This window comes from Rhinopithecus roxellana, chromosome 19 (genome assembly GCF_007565055.1).
Source record: "Rhinopithecus roxellana isolate Shanxi Qingling chromosome 19, ASM756505v1, whole genome shotgun sequence".
Classification (NCBI taxonomy): domain Eukaryota; kingdom Metazoa; phylum Chordata; class Mammalia; order Primates; family Cercopithecidae; genus Rhinopithecus; species Rhinopithecus roxellana.
Genome location: NC_044567.1, coordinates 17,747,742 through 17,770,026, shown reverse-complemented (window position 1 = coordinate 17,770,026; position 22,285 = coordinate 17,747,742). Strand labels below are relative to the sequence as shown.

General features: G+C 53.2%; 2 protein-coding genes across 2 annotated transcripts in view; one reads left to right on the top strand and one right to left on the bottom strand.

Annotated features, from left to right (window-relative positions):
• NOS2 (nitric oxide synthase 2) overlaps positions 1-6,307 on the top strand; it is a 43,681-nt gene extending 37,374 nt beyond the window's left edge. The window contains exons 22-27 of the mRNA XM_010372301.2: positions 73-280; positions 1,857-1,944; positions 2,342-2,463; positions 2,908-3,056; positions 4,012-4,206; positions 5,729-6,307. Of these exons, the coding sequence (XP_010370603.1) occupies positions 73-280; positions 1,857-1,944; positions 2,342-2,463; positions 2,908-3,056; positions 4,012-4,206; positions 5,729-5,836 (870 nt within the window). The 3' untranslated portion in view covers positions 5,837-6,307. The remainder of the gene's footprint in view (positions 1-72; positions 281-1,856; positions 1,945-2,341; positions 2,464-2,907; positions 3,057-4,011; positions 4,207-5,728) is intronic.
• A 946-nt stretch (positions 6,308-7,253) lies between these two features.
• LOC104669390 (galectin-9) lies at positions 7,254-18,987 on the bottom strand. Its single transcript, XM_030924081.1, has 9 exons — positions 18,928-18,987; positions 16,708-16,799; positions 14,622-14,821; positions 13,061-13,173; positions 9,738-9,773; positions 9,169-9,219; positions 8,493-8,534; positions 7,649-7,737; positions 7,254-7,497 (listed from the first exon to the last, which is right to left on the bottom strand). The coding sequence occupies exons 1-9, from the start codon at positions 18,985-18,987 to the stop codon at positions 7,254-7,256; spliced, it is 927 nt and encodes a 308-aa protein (XP_030779941.1).
• Between the last annotated feature and the right edge of the window lie 3,298 nt (positions 18,988-22,285).

The following is a 22,285-nucleotide window of genomic DNA, read 5'->3' as shown; positions in this document are numbered from 1 at the left end:
CTGGGTTGTGACAGCCTTTCCCCCAAAATGGGGCAGGCATCCTGAGTCACTCACATCACCCTTGGCTTTCAGCGCTCAGAGTACAGCAAGTGGAAGTTCACCAACAGCCCCACATTCCTGGAGGTGCTGGAGGAGTTCCCATCCCTGCGGGTGTCTGCTGGCTTCCTGCTTTCCCAGCTCCCCATTCTGAAGCCCAGGTTCTACTCCATCAGCTCCTCCCGGGATCACACGCCCACGGAGATCCACCTGACTGTGGCCGTGGTCACGTACCACACCCAAGGTGAGCCCAGGGCTCTGGAGCAGGCCCTCTCCACTCCTTATTGGGCATCTGTTCATCAACTCGGATTCAGCTCCCTCATCAGTTCAAGGAGGGAGGGAACACCCACAGCCCAGAGTTGTTAATGGTAATAGGAGGTGTGTGGGAGAGATCTCTAGGAATCAGGCACTAAACCAAGCCTTCTGTGTGTATATGATCAGTTACTATGTGGGGTAGGCACTGTGTGCATTTTACAGGTGGCGCAGAAAGTCACGCTGTTAGTAAGTGGAGAGCTGAGATTCAGACCTGGGTAGTCCAACTGCTGAGTCCAAGTCCTCCACCACTCCACTGTCCCACTACTCTGGCGACAATTTAATGAGATCAGACGTGGAGAGCACCCAACCCTTGGTGAGAATCCAGTGGTTCTTAGTCTTCCTGATCGTGCAGCCTGAACGCAGGGGAGATTCTGCATTGATTGTTCATTCGCTCACTGAGCTCATTCAGTGATGGTTTATTTCACACCTCCCCATGCCCGGCACTGGGGTGAGTGGGGAAATACAGCAGACATCAGCCCTGCCCTCAGGGAGCATCTAGAGGCAGCAGTGGAGAGATAGGCATATAAATAATTACATGATTTTCATTGTGCAGAAGCCAAGAAGGAAAGGTCAGGGTCACTGAGGGAAGTGAATGGTTGGTGATGCTGCCATTGACGGGGAGGCCAGCATCTCATCCAGGTGGTCTCGGCTCCACCACTGGCCTCTGCCCCCTGCCCTGCCCTCTGTAACTGAGCATTGCCTGGGTTGGCAAAGCTGGGAGCTGCCCACACTTCCGAGCCCTCTGTCCTCTAGGAAGCAAAACCACAGTTTATAAAACCTTGGCAGAGACTCTGCCCTGCTAGAGAACACCCACCCAGACCAGGAGAGGAGAGGCCGACATGTCCTGTGAGAGCAAGATTCAATCCCGAGGAAAACCAGGGGGACCTCTGCAGTTGGTGGGAGGCCTCCTTCAAGTGCTGGGCCATTGTAAGGGGAACAGAACCCAGAGAGACCTCCTGGGTTTCTACAAGCCCAAGAGGGGCCACTGAGGAGGAAAGCGAGGCGCCAGATCAGGCTGAAATGCGCGGAGCTCATCCGCTACCCAGGGTTGCTGCCAGCAAGGGCCACACTCATGAGCGCACAAAGCAGTGGCCACCCTGAGGGGTCACTTCATGCTGCTGTCAGTGGAGCTCAGAGGTGAGCTGGGGGTGTTCCTGGAGAAAGTCTTTGGAAGGAGCACTGGAGTAGGGGTCAGGGAACCTGAGCTGTCCACCTGATTCCACCAAGACCTGAGGGACCTTGGCCAAATCACTTTTCCTCTCTGGGAATCGGTTTCCGCATTGACAGAAGGAGCAGCTTGCAGCCTCTCTAAGTCCCTCTCAACTTTCCTCAGCTCTGGGCTCTCAGAGGGTGGAGCTCAGAACCAGGAGGACAAACAGCTGCTCAGTGAGTCCTGAGAGTGCCTGAGTGGGGGCGTCCAAGGAGGCCATGGTGTGGGCGGAGCAGCTGGCACAGTTTGCGCATGGGCAGTGGGGGACATTGGTCACTTTGTGTTATCGTTGCAGATGGCCAGGGTCCCCTGCACCACGGCGTCTGCAGCACATGGCTCAACAGCCTGAAGCCCCGAGACCAAGTGCCCTGCTTTATACGAAAGTAAGCACCGCTTCCGCTCTGTCCCCTGTGGGACCGCTGACCCCTGGGGGTTCCGGGAGGAAAGGGAGGGATCTGGGGTTTAGGTGCTGCTCGGAGCCCCTTGGCCCATAAAGAAGACACTGGGGTCACACTGGTGTGGCTGTCTCTAGCAGGGACAGTGGTGACAGGTGGATTTCAGAGTCCAGTGAGCTTGGCCCTTTTTCAGAAGGACCTGGGGGAGGTGCTGGTGGCTGGACAGAGGTGAAGCAGCCTGCAGGACGTGGGAAATCAAATAGCAGCTGCTTGTTCTCTCCACCCCTCACGACCGCCCCCCACAGGCCCAGCTCCCCAGCCACCCTGTGTGTGTGTGGCCCTGGGGTGTCTGAGGGCTGGCCCTCTCTTCTTCTGTCCTCTTCAGTGCCAGCGGCTTCCACCTCCCCGAGGACCCCTCCCATCCTTGCATCCTCGTCGGGCCTGGCACAGGCATCGCCCCATTCCGCAGTTTCTGGCAGCAGCGGCTCCATGACTCCCAGCACAAGGGTAAGGCTGGAGGCTTCCCAGGTGGGAGGGGCACCAGGGGGCAGCGCCTGCCTAGGAGCAGAACTGCAGCCCCACAAACGGCTCCTGGACCTTTCTGGAGGGAAGGCCTCCCAAATTTGCCTCCCCGTGCGGGACTCTGTGGGTTAGAATGGCCGCCTTTCCATCTCCCACATGGTAGCCGGGGCTCCCCCTCCTGGGAGTGGAGGTAACTGGAAAGTCCCTGCTTTTGACCTCCGATGGGCTGAGGGAATTCTGCATCCGCACTTTCAGTTCAGTGACTATGGATGAGTGATCTGAATGCCCTGGGCCTCAGTTTCCTCATCTGTAAAGTGGGGATAATGCTGTTAAATAGCTAGTGGGAGTGAAATGAGAATTCCAGTTGGACTTGGCGCCGTGGCGCCCTCTGGTGGCCAACATGGTAACAACAGCCCGGGACTCCTGCAGGAGTGCGGGGAGGCCGCATGACCTTGGTGTTTGGGTGCCGCCGCCCAGATGAGGACCACATCTACCAGGAGGAGATGCTGGAGATGGCCCAGAAGGGGGTGCTGCATGCGGTGCACACAGCCTATTCTCGCCTGCCTGGCAAGCCCAAGGTAAATGCAGCCTCGAAGCAGGTGAAGCATTACACACACAGGCTCCAGGGTGAGCCCTGGGTCCCCACAGGCCCCTGGCCTCCCTGAGCCTTCAGCTCCTGAGCTCTGAAGTGCGGGTAGTTCACAACCATCAGAGTGATGCTGTGAAGAGTGTTACACCCTCTCATACAGAAGAAGTGACAGGCCTGGAGAGGTTCGGGACTAACCTAGGTCGCATGCGGGTTAAGCCCACGGCTCAGCCTGCTGAAGGTCCCCAGCAGGTCCCCTGGGACACGCGACTGCCCTAGGAGAGGTGATCCAGGCTGGCTATGCTCAAGTCCAGCAAGGCTGGAGGGCGGCCAATGCTTCCATCACGGCCCTCAGAGCGGTCTTTGCTGCCCCCAGACCGCGTTGCCCCCTGAGCCTGGGGTGTCAGAATAGACTTTCGGCCTTCACACACTTGTCTCACCAGGGCACCTTTTGGGCCCAGTGCTCTGTGCCCAGTGCTGGGGCCGGTGTGCATCCTGTGTGGAGCAGGAGCAGAGAGTCCCTGACTGACTCCTGGGCATTCTAGCTGGGGAGCCCAGGATCCCTATCCTGCAGGGACGTGATGGACAGTCTGCATTGAGAGGCTCCTTTTTCTGGGGTGTAGGCAGAGCCCTGTGTGGGGGGACTGCCTTTATTGATGCCTCTTTGAAGCATGGCAAATTCAGAGACAGTCTGGGAGCTCCACTGCATGGTCAGCCCCTTGAGGGCAGGACCATGTCCAGCATTTATCTCTCTATTCCCAGCTCAGCCACTGGAGCATCATGCGCCTCCTCATCCTGAGCCTGGATCCCTGCAAGGTCCTGGCTGGGAGGGGACTCACTCCGCACCCCTGAGTGCCCTCTCCCCACCTCCCTGAGGCCAGCAGGCCCACCTGCAAGCCTCGTCCCCAGCAGCTGGGGACTGGACCCACCACTTCCTCTGGTTTCAGGTCTATGTTCAGGACATCCTGCAGCAGCAGCTGGCCAGCGAGGTGCTCCGTGTGCTCCATGAGGAGCCAGGTCACCTCTATGTTTGTGGGGATGTGCGCATGGCCTGGGATGTGGCCCACACCCTGAAGCAGCTGGTGGCTGCCAAGCTGAACTTGAATGAGGAGCAGGTCGAGGACTATTTCTTTCAGCTCAAGGTATAATAGTGGGTGTGTGGGCTGAGGGTGTTGGCCAAGGCACAGGCCACTGGAGCCAGGACCAGGGGTGGCAGGTAGACCCAGGGGAGTCAGGCCCAGAAAAGTTCTGGACCCCAAGAGAATCTTAGCAGTGGCTGAGATCTGAGCTGGGTGGGCTGTCAGAAGGCCCCGCTGCACATCCCGGACTGGTCGCAGCTTTGGGAAGTCGGGTGAATGGGTTCCATTTTGCCGTCTGTGGAATGGGGGCAGGAGGGTCTCCTTGGCCTCTCCCCAAACCCCCTTTCAGAAAGTATCTGTGTGGCCAAAGCAAGGCTGTGAACACAGGGGAGAGCAAGGCTGCCCCCCGTCAGCCTCGTGTGAACCTCACACTTCTAATTTACACCCAGGCTGGCGTCTGCTCACCCTCATCCCCGCAGCAGGAAGGGCTTGCATTTCACTGATGAAGATAATAGTGATATTTATCAAGGGTTTCCACTGGGCATACTGCTTGCCAAGGATTCTCATGTGACATTTCATTCAGTCCTGCCAAGAATTTTACAAGGGAGGCACCCTGTTTTACAGAGGGAAGGGGGCCTACGGGGTCCACAGTAGTGAATGTGAGAACCTAGAGTTCAGTCTGCCTCTCTCTGGTTCCAAAGCCTGTGACTGTCACTTCCATACTCTCCCTAAGACACATTCATATGTTCAACTGAACATTTATTGAGCACCTACTATGTGCTAGGGATAGACCAGTAAATGAATCAGGCAAAAATTCCTTACATTCTACTAAGGCTGACAAACCCAAAAGAAAGAGGTGTAGTGCTTCGGAGAAAAACAGCAGGAAACAGCCCAGGAAACGCTGGGGAGTGTAATTGTAAATAGGGTGGCCAGGGAAGGCAGAGCTGGAAGGCGGCATCTGAGAATAAACCTGAGATAGCGAGGAGGAGCCCCGTGGATACTGAAGGAAACACTCGGGGCTGTTCTGGAGGGGACAGCAGGGACAAAGGCCCGGGGGTGGGAGTTAAGCGGGTGTGTTGGAAGAACAGTGAGGAGATAACAGGCATTTCCCCAAATGGGTTGAATGGGTCGGTAGATATTTGTCATCAAAAAGGTTCCAAGGTCGAATAGCCTGGGACATGCTTAGTTAAGCCAAGGCAAGCACGTTGCTTTACTACAAGGCTTCTGGGAGGCTTCAACCTGCTGCTGTGCGTTGGGACCCTTCAAGGCTGGGAGCAAAGCAAGGACGTAGCGTTTCCCAAACGTATTTATCTCGGAGCTCACACTTTCTGGAGCATCTTGGGAAGGGGATGAGCGCTGGGCAGGACATGGGAATGCCAAGTAAAGCTTTGGAGATGGTTAGAGGGCCCGCTCCAGAGCAGGTGCTGAGCGGGGTTAGGCTCTAAACCAGATTCCAGCACAATCTTAGTCTGACAGTTGGGAAGACAGATGGCTCATGAAGGTCCATGTGACAGGGAAGCTGGGCAGCCCCAGGGGCTCATCCCAGCCTGGACTTCACACGTTGGTCTCTGTTTCCACCTAAAAGAGCCAGAAGCGCTATCATGAAGATATCTTTGGTGCTGTATTTCCCTACGAGGCGAAGAAGGACGGGGCGGCAGTGCAACCCAGGAGCCTGGAGATGTCAGCCCTCTGACGGCCCACAGGAGGGGTTAAAGCTGCTGGCACAGAACTTAACCATGGAGCCAGCTCTGAGGTCACAGGGCCTGGGGAGATGGAGAAAAGTGATATCCCCCAGCGTCACGTCTTATTTCCTCACCTCGTTCCCCATCAAGGCCTTTACTTGACCTCCTACCAAGTAGCACCCTGGATTGATCAGAGCCTCCTCTCTCAAGCTGGGGCCTCCCTGGTCCCTTGGAGACGAAATCTTCAATGCCAGACCTGGCAAGTGGGTGCAAGATGGAACCCGCGGCTGACTGCACCACTTCATGTGACCACCAGGAGGTGCTGTTGTGCCACTGTGTATTTAACTGCCTTGTGTACAGTTATTTATGCCTCGGTATTTAAAAAATTAACACCCCAGTCTGTTCTCTATGGCCACTTGGGCCTTCCCTGTATGATTCCTTGATGGAGATATTTATATGAATTCCATTTTATTTTAATCACACTCTGTGTGTGTGTGGGTGTTTTGTAGGGAAAGCTCCCCTCAGAATGGGGAGCTGGTGGGTGTTGCAACCTGGACAGATCCTCCACAGAGGGACACCCCAGGCAGGCCATGGCTCCTCTGAAATGGCTGCCAGGTGTGACAGCAGCAGATGGAGCTTGTGCTGGTCTATGGGGCCTGAAGAAATGGATTCTTGCTGGGCCAAGCAGGATGTGTTGGCATCACCTGGATGTGGAGCTGGGCTTCCAGTGGCTGGCCGAACCCCACACATGGGCACAGAGCCACTTTTCCCACGCAAGCCCTAACCCCTAATGCCAGGGAGACCCACAATGGAACACACACCCAAACGGTGCTTCCGGTAGGCTTCTCCTGACACCTGTTCCTCAAGCTACCTCCTCCCACTGGGACGCCAGGTCTGAGGAGCCCAGTTCTGGTCCTGCTGTGGCCCTCACAGGCTCTGCCCCAGCCCATCTCCCATCTCAGAGGCCTGGGGCTATTTCCTGGGCTCCCCCATTGCAACCCTTCCTGTGTCCAAGATTCCTGCCCAAAAGGCTAGAGCCCCAGCCTGCTTTCTCCAACACCCTCTTGGGATTTGCGAGGGACCCTCTGGGAGGAGGTGTGAGGTCAGGACCCCCTGCCCAAAGGGAGTCCACGCTTTCCCGTCCCACTCCTCTCAGCAGCCCCCCACCGCCCGATTCCACAGACTCCAAAATGTCTCCAAATGATTAAAGAAGCCACGGTCAACCCACATGAATGTGCCAACAAGCATTTTCATTTCTTTATTTCAAAGACACTGGGAAAGGAGCCAGTCCCCTGAAGACAGCACTCTGGTCAGTTGGTGGAGGCCAGTGGGATGCCATCAGGCTAGCTTTCCTGAAGGGGGTGAAGGGTTGCTACAGAGTGCAAGGTGAGAGTGAGGTTAAAGGTCAGAGGGGAGGGGCTGAGGAGGTCACCTCCCACCAGGAGTGGACAGCTGGTGGCTTGGGACTGGGGTGGAGCTGCGTGGGGGATGGGAGGGGAATGAGCGTGGGGCTTTGTCTTCACTGCCCACTCCTCCCCTCTCCCCAGCTGTGCCCCTCTTGTTAGACCCCCAAGAGCTGTTGATCTGGTTGTTGCAGACCACAGCGTTCTCATCAAAACAGGGATTCAGGTGGAAGGCGTTGTGGCTCCCAGAGCACAGGTTGATGTGGAACCTGGGGTGGGTGGCCCATCTGGACATTTGTCCACTGAGTTCTGGGCCCCATTTCCTCCCTGTCATCCACAGCCTGCCCAAAGCCAGGGGAATGACTGGAATGACCTTGAAGGGCTCTCTCTTCCCAGAGGTCACTGGAGCCCTTGGCTTACCTCTGAGCACTGGGCAGGACAGTGCCCGACAGGATGACAGACTTGGATGGGTACAGCCCTCCCGAAATGGTGGTGACAAAAGGCATCAGCTTTCAGAAGGAGAGGCATGGGTCAGCCAGTGGCAGCCAGGGCAGCCCACCATGCAAAAGGGGAAGACTGTACCAGTTCCCATGAATCTGGGCTGTCAGCTGAGAAGAAGCCCATGATATCTTTACTTCGTTCCATAAAAGCCAAAAGAAAACTTTCCAGTGGTTCTCAAATTAATGGGCTTAGATTAGTGTCACGAAAGGAACTTTGGGCCGGGTGCAGTGGCTCACGCCTGTAATCCCAGCACTCTGGGAGGCCGAGGTGGGCAGATCATGAAGTCAGGAGATTGACTAACATGGTGAAACCCCGTCTCTACTAAAAAATACAAAAAATTAGCCAGGCGAGGTGGCGGGCGCCTGTAGTCCCAGCTGCTTGGGAGGCTGAGGCAGAAGAATGGCATGAACCTGGGAGGCGGAGCTTGCAGTGAGCCGATATCACACCTCTGCACCCCAGCCTGGGCGACAGAGCAAGACTCCGTCTTAAAAAAAAAAAAAAAAGAAAGGAACTTTGGCCAAACACAAAAAGACCCGTGGGTTGAAAAGGGAGGGCTATGCAATGTGCTCACATTGACATGACAGTTTTAAGGTTGAAAGCTCCTCTCCACATTCTTCTAATTCACTGGGATGCTTTGAAGCCCTTCAGCTTACCGAAGGACCGCTTTTCATTTTTCAAGGCAGTGGATACCCCCGCAGCAGCTCTTCACCCCCAGCCTGCCCACCACAAACAGAACCTCTGCCCTCCCTGAGAAACCACTTACATAGGCAGAGTGGGGGTACATCACAGGTGGGAGGGCGGGAGTCTGTTGAAAAGAAACCAGGAAATTCAGTGGGAGAGCGCAGGTGTGCACGAGCACTCACCCACGCGCACCCACGCATTCTAGAGGGGGCTCCACTGTGAGGCTGACCTCGTGAGGCTTTGGCCCTTGGACTCTCCCGTCCACCTCCCTTTTCATGCTAGCCTTCCTGGAACTTCCTGCCGTGTTCCCGGACCCCACCACGGTCACCTGCCCCTCAACCCCTCCACAGGCAGCCCCACTAACGCTAAGCTCCCGGCCTGATTTGCACCAGCAGGAGAACAGCTTAAGCCTGTGATCAGTAGTGACATCCCGGGGACCCAGGATGCAGGGCCAGGAACCTCACATCCGGGTGCTGGGGCCACTGCACTCCCCACTTGGTGACAGGTGGACCAGTTTCCCTCCTGGTCTCTAGGGAACCTGCCTCTTCCACCACTGGATAAATCCTGCTTCTTCCAGAATCTCTGCTGTCCCAAGAACAGCTTTAGCCACATGTCACCTGAGCCAAGGACTCAGTCCCTAGTGTTCCCATCCTCCTTGCTAAACTGCTTTCTTCCCAACTCTAGAGCTCTAGGGAGTTTAGTTCTTGGTGAAGGAGGACACTGTGCAGCTGTGAACTGGCCAGAACTTGTAGACTTACAGAGAACATCTGTCCAGGGGTGCTCTGCACCGTGTGGATGACTGTCTGGATCTGGAAGAAAGAAACCAGGTCTCACCCAGGCTCTCCCATGTGAAGACCACCAGCTCCCACCAGAGGGCGCCACACGGCAGGCACCTCCAGGGGGTGTCATCAGCCCAATGGCCCCACAGACCCCACAGAGGGTGGGTCCAGGTGTTTCTTCTCTCAAGGGGATGAGGGAGGGGCAAAGGTTAGAACCCTGGAGAAGACAGATGGGGACGCTGGTGGCTCTGGCCCATCTTTCCTCTCAGGGAAGCGTCTCTCAGCCTAGCCTCCCTTTGCAGGTGGGAGAAGGGAATGCGGGACACGGTCTTCCGTGGCTGCCCACGGGGTGGCAACTGAGGTTGCTTCATCACAGCCAGCCAACCACATCCAACCCCTACCTCGCCAGGCTGGGCAGACGGTCAAGGGCCTGGCCTCTGCCTTCCCCACTCCCAATGGGAGAGGCCCAATGCCTGGCCCTGCCTCCTCCATGAGCCCAGAAGAAAAGCCAAAATCAAGAGGATCCAAAAAGAAAGCAAGAGACTTACAATGGGAGCCGGGTTGGCAGGCCGCACGCCGGGAGGCTGGAGGGGTGAGGAGAGTCAGAACGGTGGTTATCACAGGCACCACAGAACGGGAAGAGACGATGGCAGAACTCCAGGGAGGCTCTTGTGCTCAGAAATGCTTCCCCAGGGCCGGGCGCGGTGGCTCACACCTGTAATCTCAGCACTTTGGGAGGCCGAGGTGGGCAGATCATGAGGTCAGGAGATCGAGACCATCCTGGCCAACACGGTGAAACTGTCTCTACTAAAAAAAAAAAAAAAAAATTAGCCGAGTGTGGTGGTGAGCACCTGTAGTTCCAGATACTCGGGAGGCTGAGATAGAAGAATGGCATGAACCCAGGAGGCGGAGCTTGCAATGAGCCAAGATCGCACCACTGCACTCCAGCCTGGGCCACAGAGCGAGACTTCGTCTCAAAAAAAAAAAAAAAAAAGAAAAAGAAATGCCTCCCCAGAAACACCCACCTCCCTCTTGCTCCCAAGCAAGCCTTCCTGAATCCGTGGCACCCAGATTTTTACCTCCAGGTGCACAGGGCTTTGGGGTTGGGAGGTAAGGTATCCCCATTTGTTCCTCTCAAGAGAGAGAAGACTAGGTTTGATAGAGACCTCACTGCTTTCTGTAGCTCCCACAGCCAAGAGCATTACTTCCAGTGCCATATTTCACCCGTAAGGTGAGAAGGGGTATTTGTTGAAGGCCTACTGTGGGTCGATTCCTGGGCTTCAGTGTTTTCCAACGAGGGAAGCAGCCTCAGCTCCTGTGTCACTGGTGAGGCAATGAGGCTCAGAAAGATTAAGCAACTTGCCCAAGCTCGCCCAGGTGGAAGGGACCAAATCCAAAACGGCTGCCAGTTCTGTCTGACTGTATCCAGCACACTTTCTATCCTCCCCAGCGCCAGGACCAGCGCCAGGGCTAGGGCCAAAGTTGGGCTGACCTGCAAAAGTTCCCTGGGGCTCGACCAGTCCTGAAGTCAGCGAGGCAGGAGGCAGGTGCCCTGTCTGTACCGTGTTGGGCCATAGGAAGACTGTGTAGACAAAGCGCCCCTCCTCCCAGTCCCCACTGCTTGAGTGGCCAGAGGAAGTGCTGCTCGCCTCCTTGTCCTGGATCCTGCCCCACCCAGTAGACTGTTCTTGCCCTGGCTGGTATCCCGTTCTCCCTGGTTGTGAGAACCACATTCCACATTCATTCATTCTCTGAGCCCCTACTGAGTGCCAGGCACTGTGCAAATGTATAAGCCACAGTCCTAGCCCTCTGGGGCCTCATGGGCATAGGGAGATGGGGTAGAGTGATAGGGACAGACACGCAAACACACTTACAATGGGGTGCTGTGAACTGGCATGGCACAGATATGTACAGACTCCATGGGGACGCGGGGAGAGCGTCCAACAATATTCTGGGCAGGGAGGACTCCCAGAGGAGAGACACTTAGGCAGAGCATGGAAGGGCAATTAGGCGTGTGCTGGGGGCAGGCTGGCAGAGGGTGCTTCCGGGACCAGGGACAGCATATGCAAAAGCATGGTGGCCCGAGGGCCTCGTGTGAGCTGCAGAGGCTGCATGAGCTTCGTGGGTTGGGGGTGAGGCAGGGAGGTTGACTGGGGCCAGACTCGGGAGGAATCTGTATGCCCTGCTGGGGAATTTGGGCTTTATCTGAAGGGCTTGGGGCTTTTAAGATTTTTAAGCAGGGAGGGGGTGTGATCAGATTTGCTTATAAGAAGGTCACTGTGGCAGTGGTTGGGTGTGGGGGATGGGGAACAGGACCCCTGTCGTCATGGTGAGGAATCCCAGAGGCCTGGGCCATGTCAGTGGCTTCAGGACCCTTGGTGCCTTGGAGAGACATAAAGAAGGGGGAGTGAAGAATTCAGGGCAACCCCCAGATCCCCAGCTCTGGGTGCCCAGCGGACAGAGACAGGGAACTCTTGAGTGGGCAAGATGGTGCCTGTAGGCCCTGGTGGCCTGCTGGTTGGGGCCAGCCTCTCAGACCCTCGGTCCTTCCTGCTGTCTGCTCAGCCACCCAGGGCCTCTGTGCTGAACTCATGTTTTGTCTGTGCCCCTGGGCCTGGGTGGGAAACAGACAGGCTGGGAGAAAGGCACCTTGGAGAAGGCAGGCTGAACAGGGACTGTGCGGGGGTTCTGTTAAAACAAAAGGCACTGGGTGGTAAGGAGAAGCATTAATGGAGCCAAGAAGAAGCTGAAAGGCAGAGGCAGGGGCAAGAGGGAGAGACCTGGCAGGCAGAGGGATGCGGCAAGGGGGTTAGGGCCACGCTGAGGTGGGAGGGGGAAAGGGCCAGGCTCCAGTGAGCAGCGCAGAGGGGCAGTCTCCCTCCAGCTCTTCCCTCCCCTTCCACCTGCAGGGGAGAGAGTCAGGGAAGGATGGAATGAGAGATGAGGACCAAAAGGTGAGGAGCCCAGATTTGCTGAGGGCCTACTGCGCACTTCGCTCATTTCAGGAAGCTCCCTCGAATGCCGAAAGGGTAACAGCAGCTCCCATCCAGCTGCCAGTGCCCTGCGGGAATGTGGGCCCAGCATACCCTCATCTTCCCATTTTTCACGTGGTATTGGTATCTCCTGACCTTCTTTAGTTTTATTTATTTTATTTTGTTATTCAAACAAGAAGTTTTTAGAGATGGGGTCTTGCTGTGTTGCCCAGGCAGAACTCGATTTCCTGGACTCAAGCGATTCTCCCGCCTCAGCCTCTTGAGTAGCCAGGATTGCAGACCTCCACCACCGTACCCGGCTCTCCTGACCTTTCAGATGTTGGCAACACATTCAAAGTCTTTAAAATACAGAGGTCAAACCTACCCTGGTGTGTGCCCAGGGGGCCACTGTGTGACCTCTGATATCTATCTCCTCACTGAACCACACAACCACCCACGGGGGGCAGGCAATGACCCTGCTCATTCTGCAGATGAGGAAACCGAGGCTGAGAGAGGCAAAGTCGCTTGTCTAAGATCCCACAGAGGATGAATCGCAGAGCTGGGAATTTGAACTGGATTCAGCTTGGTTCCTGAGCCTGGGCTCTTTCTAGAACAATACGGCCTCCTAACCAGGGTGGAAATCAAGGTGTGAGGAGAAAGGGGCAGCCGAGGAGTCTGGGAGACCAAGGCAGATGTTCTGGACAGAGACAGTGACACAGAAGGAGGGGCAGAGTGACAGAGGAGAAGGGGCGGGCAGGCACTGGGACAGGGAAGCAGAGGTTGTCCCCAGAGTCACCTGGGTAGGAGATTGGCTTGGGTCCACCCAGCAGGGCCTAGGCACAGCTACGCTGGGCCCTGCATCCCAGCCCTGGGGACCGGTGCCAGGTGGACAGTCTGACCTGGAAGCTGATGTAGGACAGCTGCACAGAGCCATTGACGGAGATGGTGTCCACACGGTGGAAGGGCACGCGGTGGAAATACTGCACGAAGAGGCTCCCGTTCACCATCACCTGCCAGTTCTGGGGGAGACGCTCCAGGCTGGGATGGGGACCCCGCCCTGCGCTCCTGGACCCTCCTTCTAGAAAATGAAGACCTGAGTCTGGGCCTCACTGTGGGGCCAGTTACAGGAACGTGTGTGACCCGAAGGGCATCAACCTGAGTCTCTCCTGGGCCCCAGTGGTTGGGCTTTTCTTTCTTCTGGTTGTTTACTGCAGTAGGTTTGTCTTTCTAGTCTTAGCTCACCTGGGGCTTCATTTATTTATTATTTATTTTCCTTCAACTTTTTTTTTTTTTGAGATCGAGTATCAGTCTGTCGCCCAGGCTGGAGCACAGTGGTTCAAGCGATTCTTGTGCCTCAGCCTCCCGAGTAGCTGGGATTACAGGTGCCCACCACCACACCCAGGTAATTTTTGTATTTTTAGTAGAGACAGGGTTTCACCATGTTGGCCAGGCTGGTCTTGACCTCCTGACCTGAAGTGATCCGTCCTCCTCAGCCTCCCAAAGTGCTGGGATTATAGGCATGATCCACTGTGCCCATCCCCTTCAACTTTTATTTTAAGTTCCAGGGTACGAGTACAGGATGTGCAGGTTTGTTAACTAGGTAAACGGGTGCCATGTGGTTTGCTACACATATCAACTCATCATCTTGGTATCAAGCCCAACATCCATTAGCTAATCTTCCTGATGCTCTCCGTCCTCCACAAGGGCCCAGGATGTGTTGTCTCCCACCTTGTGTACATGTGTTCTCATCATTCAGTTCCTACTTATAAGTGAGAACATGTGGTGTTTGCTTTTCTACTCCTGTGTTAGTTTGTTGAGGATAAAGGCTTCCAGCTCCATCCATGTTCCTGCAAAGGACATGATCTTGTTTCTTTTTATGGCTGCAGGGGTATTATTTATACATGCATAAAATACTCATGGGGAACAGAGGAGAGGTGACCTCAGGTTGCATAGTGAATGGATGTGGACATCCTTATCTCAGATAAGCATACTCAGACTGACTTACCCACGGGCTTCTCAAGCCCAGAGACCTACTCTGCTTGCAAAGGTAATTTGCAATGTGCTTATAAAACTATACCCTTAATAGACCCTGGATAAAGGCTGGAACAATGTCGCTGAAAAATAAATGTTACCAGCGACCTGGAGAGGAGGAATGGTGACAGCAGAGGAATGGAATGAGCTTGGAATTCAAAGACACACAACACCAAACAGCAACATGATGACTCCTCTAGTTCTTATTTTCAGAGTAAAAGAAGCAGCAGGTGCACCTGTAGATTCAGGTGAAGGTGCAGAAGGAGACTACGCAGCCATGGGTAACACCTTACAAGGAAATGGTCGTGTTATCTGTATAGTGGTGTCACTCTGGCTGAATGTCAGTTGAAGTGATTACTTAAAAGCCATTCACCTGATAAGGCTGGGGGTCCCAGGGCTGAGAGGTGGGGAGAGGATTCCTGCTCATCTTGAAATTTGAGCTCTGCACCAGGAAGCAGAGGTCAAAGGGCATCCCCTGCTGGGACAGAATGTGCATCTTCCTCTCCTCAGGTGCCCAGCTTCCTTTCTGCCTTGTGTTGCACACCACGTACCCTCCCTCTTCAAACTGAGGGTTGAAGTGGAAGGCAAGGTCGTTTCCACTGAAGCCGGTCTGAAAGTCCACAGCAAACCTAGGCCCAGGGAAAGCAAATAGTCTTCTGTGGCATGGTTTATTGCCAGGGATAGGCACAGGAGGGCCTCGGTGCCTCTGCCCTACATTTGTCTGGGATCTTGCATAGAACCTGCATGGCAGAGACTGCTTGGTTGGCATCCTTTATGTTTCTCTAACTTGGATCTAATGTGTTTTTGTGCAATTTTTGCATTTTGCCTTTACAGTATGATTGTCTAAAGATAAGTAGAAAATGGTTAAGAAAAAGTGCTGGCATTAACAAACAAGAAGCATAGGTCTTGGAAAGTGATTACCAATAGTTACCAAAGATGGAAGTTGCTAAGCACACCTAGAAGAGAGGGCCTTCCATGCCAGTGGACACCTGTTGGAGGCCAGCACATGCCTGATTAAGTGGGAAAGAAGAGAACAACTGTAGAGAGCATGTGAAATTGGGGCTGGGCACAGTGGCTCACGCATGTAATCACAGCACTTTGGGAGGCCAAGATGGGTGGATCACTTGAGCCCAGGAGTTCGAGACCAGCCTGGGCAACACAGTGAAATCTCATCTCTACTTAAAAAGAAAAATTGATTAGCTGGGCATCATAGTGCACTCCTGTAGTCCCAGCTGCTCTGGAGGCTGAGATGGGAGGATCACTCGAGCCCTGGAATTCGAGGCTGCAGTGAGCTATGATCATACCACTGCACTCCAGACTGGGTGAAAGAAAAAGTCTGTCTCAAAAGAAAAAAATCAATTAATTAAATGAATAAATGGAGACGATTACATCTGAAATATCTCTGCTTGTATTTTTTCCTTTGGAGTCCTTCAGCTTCATCCCTGTAGTCCTTTGGAAATTCCTGCCCCAAGGAGGGGAGAGGCAGAAAGCTCCTGAGAGGAGAGGGTCCTCTGAGGTAGGATCTGTCTCTATTTGACAGGATAGGAGTGGGAAGCCCTCCTGGTGCTGGCAGGTGGGGAAGGCGGAGGGAGGAGGAGAGAGGAAGGGGTGGAAGATCAGAGGCATGGTCCTGACTCCCCTGGTTGGAGGGTTCAGGGGGATTAGGGGCCTCCCTGCCCTTGGCATTTCCTGGGGGAGGTCACCAATAATCTAGGTGGCCGAGCTGAGGTTGAGCTGGGATCTGCGAGGCCCAGAAGGAGAGGTCCTCTGGGACTGAGGCAGAGAGGCTTCTGTGAGAGAGCAATGAGTCCAAGAGGCTCTTCTGTGGGCCCCACAGACCAGCAGGCAGCCACCCGTGGTCTCCCACCAAGACAGGAGAGAGCTGCACACCTCTGTGCCACCCAGTCGGGGCACCCCGGCAGGGGTCAGCCAGATCCGTTTGAGAGTCTAGAGCCCTCCCAACCCCTGAGAAGTCATGTGAGCTCCTCTCTGTTCCCAGACAGCCCACCTTGGGAGGGAGGAGGGGGTGGGAAAGAGCCCTAATACAATGTTAGTATTTTGAATTGATTTAGTAGTTTCCAGAAAAGGCCTTGAAACCGAAAGAGACCAAATTACTTTTGACGGCGATTTTCAATATTTTCACATCAGCAGAAGGAGAGCTTCAGAGTGGATGAGAGCAGTGATGGGAAATGGAGGAAGTTTGATTTTTGTAACTCTTAGTCACAGTGTGCAAGGTTCAACCCAGAACATAATCCTCCAACTCTGACCATCCCACTCCCTCCTTAGACCGCCAGCTCCCAGGGCCCCATTCATCCCGGAGTCCAGGTTAATGGCACCCCTGGCTGCAGGTTGTGCCTGCGGAGTGCTGTCCTGTGGCATGGGTTAGGGACGCATTGGGCCTCCGCTGAGCCAGGCACGTGAGCTTGGATGTTGTTGTTTGAAGTAACCCGGGCAGTGGTTTACTAAGGGACGAGGCTGGAGTGAAATGTTTCCATTATTACACACACACACACACCTGCTTCCACTGGAGCTGAGAACAGTCCCATTGACAGTGATCTGAAGTCCGTCCTGGAGACCCCCTTGGATAGTTCCAGAAAAGGAGACGGCCTGCAGGGAAAAGATTTGGGACCATCAGTCAGGTGGCCGGCCTCCTGTTTGCTCCCCTCCAGCGCTAGTCAATGGCTGGCCTCGGTGTGACAGCGCCATGCAAGGGGATGGGGTGCGGCTGTGACCAGGACAGATAGAGTCTCAGCCCCAGGGGTCTTAGGGTCCTGTGTGGAGGCAGACACAAATCCAATTAGTTACTCAGACAGTCTAAGCTTGTGATAAGGAGAAGCCTGGCCCTGAGAGGACACGACAGGGAGCTGAGCTTGTGTGAGAGTCTAAGAGGCAGTGGAGGCTGCATCAGGAATGCACCAAGCTGAAGGCCTTCCTTCCAGGCAGGGAAGTAGCAGGCAGACGCCCTGGGCTGGTAAGGAACTAGGTAGTAATGGGGGCTGCTGGACCTCATGCCAAGTTCCCAGCAAAGTGCCCAGGGCCCTGGCTGGGGACTCAGGAGGCTCAAGGGGCCAAAGAGACCCATCAGGGGTCTGGAGGGTCAATCTTTGACTTACCCAAGAGGATCAAGAAGAAGCCATCCCCCTCTCCCCACCACCACCATATAACAATGGCCACCGTGACCTTTGCCCTCCTGGCCACCTTCAGCAGAGCCTTTTCCCAGATGCCCTCTGTAGTCGTGGGGCAGCCCCCTCCTCTGCTTCTGCCCCCGGGCTCCCCATTCCTTCCCTCAGGCCCTCAGCAGCCCCGAACCCTAGTGTAGTTTCCCCACCCATCCCAGGCCCCACGGGCTACCACTTTGTCAAATTCTCTGTCCGGGGCTCTTTAAAGGAGCGATGGGCCGTGGTGAGGATGCATCGCTTCAGAGTCAGGTCTGAATCCTAGCTCTGCTGCTCATGACCTGAGTGGCCTTGGGAAGCCTACTTCACCTTCACCTCTCTTTGCCTCAGTTTTCTCATCTGTAAAATGGGAAGGTGTTTCTCCTACTGCATGTGATTGATGATTTAGTGAGAAAAAGCCTATGGTAGAATAGATTGACACATAGGAGATGCTTCTCCACTGTCACCCACCCTCCACCTTGGTCTCTCTGAGCAAAATTCACAAACTGATACTTACGATTTTCAAAGTTTATTCCGAAATGCCTCATATCCAGTGTGGTTCTATAACCCGCATTAAAGCACAGATTTATCTCCTGGCTGATTTTCACATTCTTCAAGTTTTTAATGTCTTTTCTAATATCTCCTTTAGGCCAATTTCCTACCCAAGTTAAATGCCTAAAGGAGCCAGGCAGGTGATATGTTGTGAGTCAGACGGCCAGGTAGGGAGTGGTGGGGACTGTGGCAAAGTAGACATCACACCCCTCATCTAAAAAGTCAACATCTACTTAGCGCTAACCAGTGATTACCATCTGGGCCCAGGATTGGCGGAGCTTCCAAATTTTTAAGAGAAGATAGAAATCTGAATTTTTTTTTCTGTAAAACTTTCTAATTTCTTGGAGGAAAATTTTTGTCAAAACGGATTATGTAAAAGTTCCTGGCTGGGCACAGTGGCTTGCATCTATAATCGCAGGCTGTTGGGAAGCCAAAGCAAAACAATCACTTGAACCCAGGAGTTTGGGGCCAGCCTGGGCAACATAGTGGGATCGCCCCATCTCTACAAAAAATAAAAAAATAGCCAGATGTGGCACACACCTTTAACCCCAGCTACTTGGGAGGCTGAGGTGGGAGAATCGCTTGAGCCTGGGAGGTTGAGGCCACAATTGCGACACTGCACTCCAACCTGGGCAACAAAGCGAGATTCTGTCTCAAATGAAATCCCCCAAATTCCCATATTATAGAGATACACAGTGAAATATTTGCAATGGAATGGTATCTCTGGATTCGCTTCCACATATCTAAGGGTGGGAAGGGAAGCAAGCGAGGGGGGTATAGGATGAAGCAACATAGGCCTGGGTTGATCATTGTTGGAGCAGAGTGATGGGTGTGTGTTGTTGATGGTACAATTCTCTCTGCATGTTTGAATTTCTTATAATAACAAGTTAGAAGAAACACTGTGAAGGCCAAACAGAAAATACCTGCCAGCCAAGTTCAGCCTACTGGCCACTGCTTTCTGGTCTGTATTGTTGAGTTGTATGACCACACAGAACCCTGGGAAACCTGTCCTAGCTCAGTGCACACACCTGGCACCGTGAAAGGCCCAGGAAATCTGGGATCTGATTCAGATAGACTCTGCTCCCCATGGATTTGAGGGGGGTGTCTTTTGTTGTCCCTCAGGTCAGGTCTGAACTCTGCCATTAAGTACTTTAGTGACCTCAAGCAAATCACAGCTTCTCTGTGTCTCTGACTTCTCTTTCTTGTTCCTGTCTACACCAGCAGTGTGGGGGAAGGAGAATCAGCCTGATCCAGGTATGGACCAGCATGGCCTAGGATTGAGAAGCCTGTTGTTCCTGAAACATGTCTGTGGAACATTTTCCCCCTTGCCTGTTTGTGGAGGCCTGTGATTCTCTCCAGAGCCTTTCATACTATCATGAGAGTCAACGCTGGAAATACACACCCTCCTGGGAAGCATGTGGCCTCCACTCAAGCGTATTCACACTACAGCATCTAGAATTGAAGGCAGAGTGTGATGGACACAGGCTCGCAAGTATACACAAGGCTGAGCTAAGGAAGCCAGGAGGGAGAAAGAGCAAGTACAGATCATGGGGGCGGGACAGGGCAGGTTAATCTCCAAGGCAACAAGTTCCCCAAAAAAGTTCTGTGAGGTTTCAAAATGTCTGAAATGGTGCCCTCAAATTCTGAAAAACAAGATTATTTTATTTTAGTTTAGTTTGAGATGAGTTCTCCCTCTGTTGCCCAGGCTGGAGTGCAGTGAGGGGTGTGATCATGATTCACTGCAGCCTTCACCTCCTGGGCCCAAGTGATCCTCCCACCTAAGCCTCATGACTAGCTGAGACCAAATAAGTACATGCCACCATGCCCCACTGATTTTTAAGTTTTTTTGAAAAGAGGGATTCTCGTTGTGTTGCCAGGGCTGGTCTTGAACACCTGGGCTGAAATGATCCTTCTGTCTCGGCCTCCCAAAGGGCTAGGATTTCAGGTATGAACCACCATACCTGGCTTGAAAAATGAGATTTTAAATAGAAAGTTATCCTACAAACAAGATTATTCATTGCAGTATTATAATACAAAAGATTACAAAGCAAAGTATTGGAAAGAGCTTAAATGTCTTCCAACAGGAGAAAAGTGAAAAAAGTTAGGGTATTTCCATATAATAGGTTCTGTGTAGCCTTAAAAAGAAAAGGAAAAGAGGAAGACAGAACTCTGAGCACTGATATGGAATGATACCATTGGTATAAAAAGTGGGTGGCGGAAGGCTACGGACTTGCATTTATTTATTTATAGATAAAATATCTCTGGAAGGATTTACAAGAAACTTATAACACTGGGTATCAGTGGGCCATCCCCCAGAAACATCCACACTCGAATCCCCGGAAACTGTGAATATGTTGTAGAAGGGACTTCATAGATGTGATTGAATTAATAATTTTGGCATGGGGAGATTGTCCTGATTTTACAGGTAGTCCCAATGTGATCACAAGGATCCTATAAAAGGGAGGCAGGAGAATGAGTCAGAGGTAGGAGATGTGACAACAGAAGAAACAAGAAGCTGGTTTTGGTTTTTTGTTTGTTTGTTTTGTGTTTTTTTTTTTTTGAGACAGGATCTCACTCTGTCACCCAAGCTGGAGTACAGTGGCATGAGCTCAGCTCTCTGCAGCCTCCACTTTCCCAGGCTGACACGATTCCCCCAACCTCAGACTCCCAGGTAGCTGGCTGTACAGGCATGCACCACTATGCTCGTCCAATTTTTTTTCTATTTTTTGTAGATACATGGTCTCACTTTGTTGCCTAGGCTGGTCTCCAGCTCCTGGACTGAAGAGATCCTACTGTCTTGGCTTCCCAAAGTGCTTGGATTATAGGCATGAGCCACTGTGCCTGGACAAAGCTGCTGGTTTTAAAGATGGCAGGAGGGGCCATAAACCAAGGCATGCAGGCAGCTTCTAGAAGCTGGAAAAGGAAAAGAAACAGATTCTCCCCTGGAGCCTCTGGAAGGAAACAACCTTGCTGACATGTTGATTTTAACATCTGACCTCCAGAATCATTAAGAGTATAAATTTGTTGTATTAAGATTGGCCAGTGAAGACTGCTGTGGAATTTAGATTTGTGTGTCCAGGAAACCCAGGAAAACAACCGGACTCACTTTTGCTCTGCAGGGTGCAGAAGGATGGATTTCTGCACTGGATTTATGGTCCCACTGGCTCCCCTCCCAGCTCCGTACACTAGCAGTTCAGACATTGGCCAAGTCGCTTGACCTGCCTGTGCCCCAGTTCCCTCCTCTGAATGGTAGAACAGTAACACCACCCGGCAGAGTTCTGAGAGGACTGGGTGCGATGCCGTGTGCTGAGCCCCTGGCTTGTGTCGGCCTTGACAGTGCAGCTCTTTGCATGGAACGAATCCATCCCTCTGCTGAGTCAGAACTTGCTGTCTGTTCCTGGTTGTGCCCAGAGACCGGGGACTTTCCCTCTTCTTCTTATTTGGAAGTCTAGAAAGCAGAGCTCAGCCCTGCGGACCAGAATATGGGCAGCCTCGTTCTGGACTCAGCATCACCAGAGGACACCCAGGCTCAGCCCCAACAGTGGGGAGCTCAGCCTGGCTGGTCGAGACTGACCACCAGCTGGAACCAGTACGTGGCTCTTAGCCAAAGTGCCCCATTGCCTCAAAGGCTCCACGGTCCTGCTGGCCACCTTCCATGACACTTTGATTTTAGCCTTCTGACCTCCAACACTGTAAGAACAAATGTGTTGTTTTAAGGTTGGCCAACTAAAGCTGCTGTGGCATCTGGATCCATGTGTGTCCGTGAGAGTGCACGACACTGCACTCCAGCCTGGGCAATAGAGCAAGACTCTGTCTCAACATATTAAGAAATAAAAAAATAAGAAAAACTGCTTGGTGAGTTGTAATACAGTCAAATATCTACTTCTATGTTCTGGCTTTTCTACTTCTAAAAAATTGCCCAAGAAAAAGGAAAACATATGTGCCTGTTTTAACAGCTTTACTCATCATTGCCCCAGGCTGGAAACAATGCAAATGTTCACCAAAGGAGAAGGGAGAAATAAATTGTGGTTTTCATACAACAGAGTATCCCTCAGCAATAAGAAGGAGCTAGGCCACAGGAAACATCAATGGGTCTCACAACTGAGTGGAAGCCAGATCCAAACAGACACATGCTGTGAGAATTCCATTCGAGTCAAGTTAAACAACAGGCTAGAATGGCGTCACCCTTGGGGGTCACTGACTGGGAGGGGCACGAAGGAGTCTTTGAGAGGCTGGAAATGTTCTGGATCTGGTTCTGGGTGGTGGTGGCACAGGTGTTTACATCCATTAACAATAGGCTGAGGCTGGGTGCAGCAGGCTGACACCTGTAATTCAGTACTTTGGGAGGCTGAGGCAGGATTGCTTGAGCCCGGGAGTTCGAGACCA

What these genes read in the sequence shown, in the direction of transcription:
- LOC104669390 (XM_030924081.1), bottom strand. Translation starts at nt 18,987, where the DNA reads ATGGGGAGCAGAGTCTATCTGAATCAGATCCCAGATTTCCTGGGCCTT. An exon ending in TGTCCTACATCAGCTTCCAG is followed by an intron (nt 9,774 to 13,060) that starts GTCAGACTGTCC and finishes TCACCCCTCCAG; the next exon opens with CCTCCCGGCGTGCGGCCTGC. An exon ending in GTCCTGCCCAGTGCTCAGAG is followed by an intron (nt 7,498 to 7,648) that starts GTAAGCCAAGGG and finishes CACCCACCCCAG; the next exon opens with GTTCCACATCAACCTGTGCT.